At 37.1% G+C, this 5,030-nt stretch overlaps 1 protein-coding gene across 1 annotated transcript in view; it reads right to left on the reverse strand.

The window, feature by feature from the left end:
- Positions 1 to 5,030, reverse strand: part of LOC107710653 (CUB and sushi domain-containing protein 2-like) — a 45,118-nt gene that overhangs the window by 3,263 nt on the left and 36,825 nt on the right. The window contains exons 17-18 of the mRNA XM_016515486.1: positions 2,470 to 2,602; positions 2,184 to 2,361 (exon numbers count right to left, since the gene is read on the reverse strand). Coding sequence (XP_016370972.1) covers positions 2,202 to 2,361; positions 2,470 to 2,602 — 293 coding nt within the window. The 3' untranslated portion in view covers positions 2,184 to 2,201. The remainder of the gene's footprint in view (positions 1 to 2,183; positions 2,362 to 2,469; positions 2,603 to 5,030) is intronic.

Raw genomic sequence — 5,030 nt, forward strand, 5'->3', positions numbered from 1 at the left:
GTGTATTTATGCAGAATAGTGCAAGCAGCACTACACACCCACATGAAAACAGCAGCGCAACCAGTGTTTATCAGAGCAAAGGCAACATATCAGATGAATTCCGTGAACGGAGGACGGGAGCGCCGGAGTTTATGCGGTTAGAAGAAATCTCTAGCATTAATTCTGATCATGGCTTGTCTTGAAAAACGAAGACAGTTTGACGTTCGTCGTAGGAGATGTCACACTGCAGGACTGTGCGCCAAATCTTCTGACACTGTCAGAAGTTCGTCGGAGGTAAAATCTGATCGCAACGGTCATTAATCGGCTGTCGGTGAACATGTCAAACTAACGATCAAAGACTACAGATTTTAGCCTAGGATTATAGGAATCTTTTAGGATTTTCAAAATTTGTCTCAGACGACCAAATCGTGGCCAAAATCGCACAGTGTGAGCCGGGCTTTAGTTAGTTACTGCGCAACACTGCTTGTCAGATGGAAAAGACATAAAAACAAAGATGGACACGGTGAAAAAGAGAAAAAAAAACAGAAGGAGTGAGAAAGAGAGATGCTCAACACAACAGTATCAGACTAACATCATCACAACAGACTGCAATAGCAAGGTACATTTTTAACTCATGTAATTTAGGAATGCAATAACAAAAAATCCTCAAACAGCAGAAAAGCATGTTTCCACATGAAGAAGAGCTGTTTCAGGTTCAAATCAGCATAACAGATTTAAATACATGGGATACAAGTGGAAAACGATTACAAATCCTGCCCAAATTCATAGTCTGTGGCTTAGAGGTGCTCTTTAAAAAAAACAAAAAAGGAGAGACCCAGCTGAAATAAATACATTAAAATTCAATACTTCTCTATCCTTATCCCCTTGCCTCAGCAGTTTGTTTTCCATTTTGTCTGAGGGCAAAACCAGGGTGATAAAGTCAGTTTTAGAAGTACATTTTCTCCAGTTTTAATTCCCCCACTCCCCGCTCAACATTCAAACAAACTATATGCTGAAAAGGCAGTTTGAGTATAATAGCAAAATATACAGCAATTGATGCCCCTAAATCATTCCAAAGCAATTATGAGAGGATATATGTCTTTTTTCCTTTTTCCCTGAGGTTTTTGTCCTCATTCAGCTTATTATACCGCAAGATTTCAACTGTGTTCGGCAATGACCTTTTCATCCCTGACACCATGCCAGTTTATACAGTAGTCTAATGAAACACGTTAGATATGGATGCAGAATGCTAAGGTCACGGTATGACTTTGAAACCTAGAAACAAGTTCTTCTAGAAAAAAAAAAAAAAGTAATGCTGAAAAGGCAGTTTGAGTATAATAGCAAAATATACAGCAAATTATGCCCCTAAATCATTCCAAAGCAATTATGAGAGGATATATGTCTTTTTTCCTTTTCCCTGAGGTTTTTGTCCTCATTCAGCTTATTATACCGCAAGATTTCAACTGTGTTCGGCAATGACCTTTTCATCCCTGACACCATGCCAGTTTATACAGTAGTCTAATGAAACACGTTAGATATGGATGCAGAATGCTAAGGTCACGGTATGACTTTGAAACCTAGAAACAAGTTCTTCTAGAAAAAAAAAAAAAGTAAATTCATAAAATATCATCAGACTGTAACCAGCTCAGTTAGTATAATGTTTCACAAGAACAAATTATTAGCTCTGTTCCAAAACCTAGTGGACTTCTGATGTGAAGGTTGTTTCAAAAGTAGGGTCAAATGGGGTCCTGATAACCTGTTACTTATCAAAATCAGTCACTGCAGAAAGCAGTGCAAAAAAATAATACTAATTCAGTAGTTGCAAGTTTTTAAATTTCACTCAAAACATTGCATTCCATAAGCTTGGGGAAGACAGAATGCATTGCGATAAGCTCAGTGGAAAAAAATCCAAGATGGCAGAAAAAGCAAGAGAAATGTCCTTATAAATAGAACTCAATTAGATTGTAGTTATAATTAATTCAATTTGATAACAAAAAATAAAGAAAATAAAAATCAATAAATAATAAAATACAATTTTAAATAATAAAACTATTTTACAGCAATTTGGAGGTCATGCATATTTATGTTTATTAGTATATTGTGTCATTCCTCTTTAAGTTACCTGTATTGAAGTCAATTCTCCCATATACTGAGACCTGTGTAGGCAGTTCACTAAGAACAGATCTTTCTGGTTGAAGACTCACCTTTGACTAGAGCGGTCGCTATACTGCTGTGCACACTGTGCTGACCGTGAACTCTGTCTCATTGGCCATAATATCAGTGGGCTGGATGTTACGGTCATACATAGGATTCTCAAAAGTCGCCCTTCCATTTGTGTTCTCATGGCCCGCATAACCATTAAACGGTACTTTGGGCCTTTTTCTGAAAGTAAACAAGGCATATTACCAAATATTCTGGAAGAGATATTCATACTAAATCACAAACAAATCAATGTACAATGAACAATACATCTTTTGTGAACTGCTTTACCTGTGTTTGTAGAGATACAGAGCGAAGCCTGCTATGATCATGGCAATAAAAGGCACTAAAATGGCTGCTGCAACTGAACTGCTATTGGAGGCAAAGTTATAGCCTGTATTCTCCCCATTTGGATCAAGGCCCTCTGTAAAATAACATACAAATTAAACATTTACAAAAGATTGCTTTTACCTTTTCAACCATTTACAATACAAATAAACAAACAATTTATTTCTGTAGAGAGTTGATTTAAAAAATAACTAACCACAAGCGAAAAGCTTTGTGTCAAAGCATGTGTTCGAATTGATTTGAAACCATGTAACAAATAAAAAAATTAATTAAATGGGCAAACTTCATATCCCGCTGTTTTGTATAACTCAACTGGGGGCCTTGTTTTTGGGAGATGTCAAACTGCATTATCTTGACAATGCTTTTTAATTACAGATATCAAGACACGGCAAAGATGAAGCCATTTTGAATTCACTTTTCAATTCCGACCACAGAGCTTTCCTAAAAACGAGAGAGTGTCAGCGCACCTGCTCATCAGACAATGCCAAAAAGCTTCCCAATAACATCAAGGCTGCAAGTGGGAGATTCAATTAACTAACTCAATAGAGCCAGCTCATCAAACCAACATGAAATGATGGAATATGGGTGTGTGTTTCCACTACGGCCCCTCTTATTAATAAATCTTCTGTTTGCTCAATCTGTCTGATGATGTTGGGATAGGAGTCTATACAGCTGTCGTTTATAGATGAAGGCATGCCTGTTTCATTACGGCAGGATTTGACAGACTGTTTGGCCTCCACAAGCTGTACACCAGATACTTATACTGACTCTAGTTTTCCTTTCTCTCCTACTTAATTATACTATAATAATACCCGATAGCTGTTGTGGGCGGTATTAGCAGTATATATCATTTTAAACACGTAATTGATAACTGATATCTGAGGAAACGACCCAGACTTGACATTTTCACTATGGCATTAAAGCTGAAGTGTGTATTTTATTCAATGTTAAAATACTTTACCAGCTTAAAATGCTGAAGCATCTAAATGGAAATTATTCATGGACTGATTTGTTTGAGCATCCCATCGTGCCTGACACACCCCTGAAAGGGTTTATTGCCTAATATTATTTGTTATAATGTAGCACACCTTACCGAGACCGATCAATCGGAATCAAGCATTAAAGAGAGCAGTGTATAAAATGTATTATTTTCATATATAAATATTGAATCAAGTCTGTCTGTAAAATTCTGGGTTCAGCCATTTGTAAAACCTGATTAGAGGAAGTATAGATTACATGTAGAATCAGTAACTTTCATAGGGTAAAAGGTGAGCTAGCATGCTATGCTATGCTAAGCTAGTACACTGAACATTGGTTTGGGGTCCTAGGTGGACTCAATTCAACTGGAGGACATAATGAAATGCTCATGCAAGTGAATATGTTGATAATTTGAAAAAAGGGGAGATGAGGAGAGTGTTTAGGAAACCTGTTTGAAAACATTTATTATTTTTGCTATTCTGTTTGGTGCCACTATAAATTCAGTCATTTATTCATGTTGTTCCAAACCCATTTCAAAATACAATTTTGTTTGTCTTTGAAACACAAATGAAGATATTTTTAATGAAACTTAAAGTGCCCCTATTATGCCATTTCCACTATTGCCTTTCATGCAGTGTGTAATGTAGCTGTATGTGAATGTAAACGATCTGCAAAGTTGTAAAGCTGAAAGTGCACGATAAATAAAGTTATTGTCTCCCAAAATAAAGAATCGACTCTGAACAGCTGAAACGAGTCATTAGTAATTCGAATCCCACTTCCGTGACGGCTACATATTTGCATGATGCGCGCCTATGTTCTACGTTGGCTGCCGCAAACAACTTGACTCCGCCCACAAACACGTCATTCTACTGACGACTGCTTCTCTAATCTCGGGGAGTTTAACGCGGAATTCACAAAACGCTTGCTGTTGAAAGATGGATCAGTATCCTGTTTATTTAGACCAGCTGCTCCACTGAATCACAACCTGTAAGTATGATAAATAATAGATGTTTATATTTTCTATAGAGCGTTCAAAATACAGAACTATTGAAAAAGGCGTAACGTTTCCGACACGCGCTGTACGCCGTAGACCTATCATAACAGACTAGGCCATCTGACCAATCAGAGCAGAGCAGACTCACGGAAAGGAGGGGTTTAGAGAGACTGAATCTTTTAAATGCTTCGAACGAATCGTTTGAGAATCGCTGGAAAATGAGGTAATATTAAATGCATATTTTGAGAAAACGAAAGCGTTTTTTGACCTTGCATGCATGTAATCATATTGTAGGAGACTCCCAAAACAATATTAGGAACCGTAAAAATGGCATAATAGGGGCACTTTAAGCAAATGCGTACGTTGGTATATATTCTATTATTATAAACTTTCAAAAATCTCAGTGGCAGTTCTGTCCATGTTCATGTGTGCAACTTCTTGTAAAACTGATTATGTTTGAATGGAACGCTTGGACAAATAAAAACCTGTATCAAATGCATTGAGGCCAGGATGCACACTGTAAAAAGTCATG

Source organism: Sinocyclocheilus rhinocerous, unplaced genomic scaffold, assembly GCF_001515625.1.
Source record: "Sinocyclocheilus rhinocerous isolate Xijiao unplaced genomic scaffold, SAMN03320098_v1.1 scaffold492, whole genome shotgun sequence".
Taxonomy (NCBI): Eukaryota; Metazoa; Chordata; class Actinopteri; order Cypriniformes; family Cyprinidae; genus Sinocyclocheilus; species Sinocyclocheilus rhinocerous.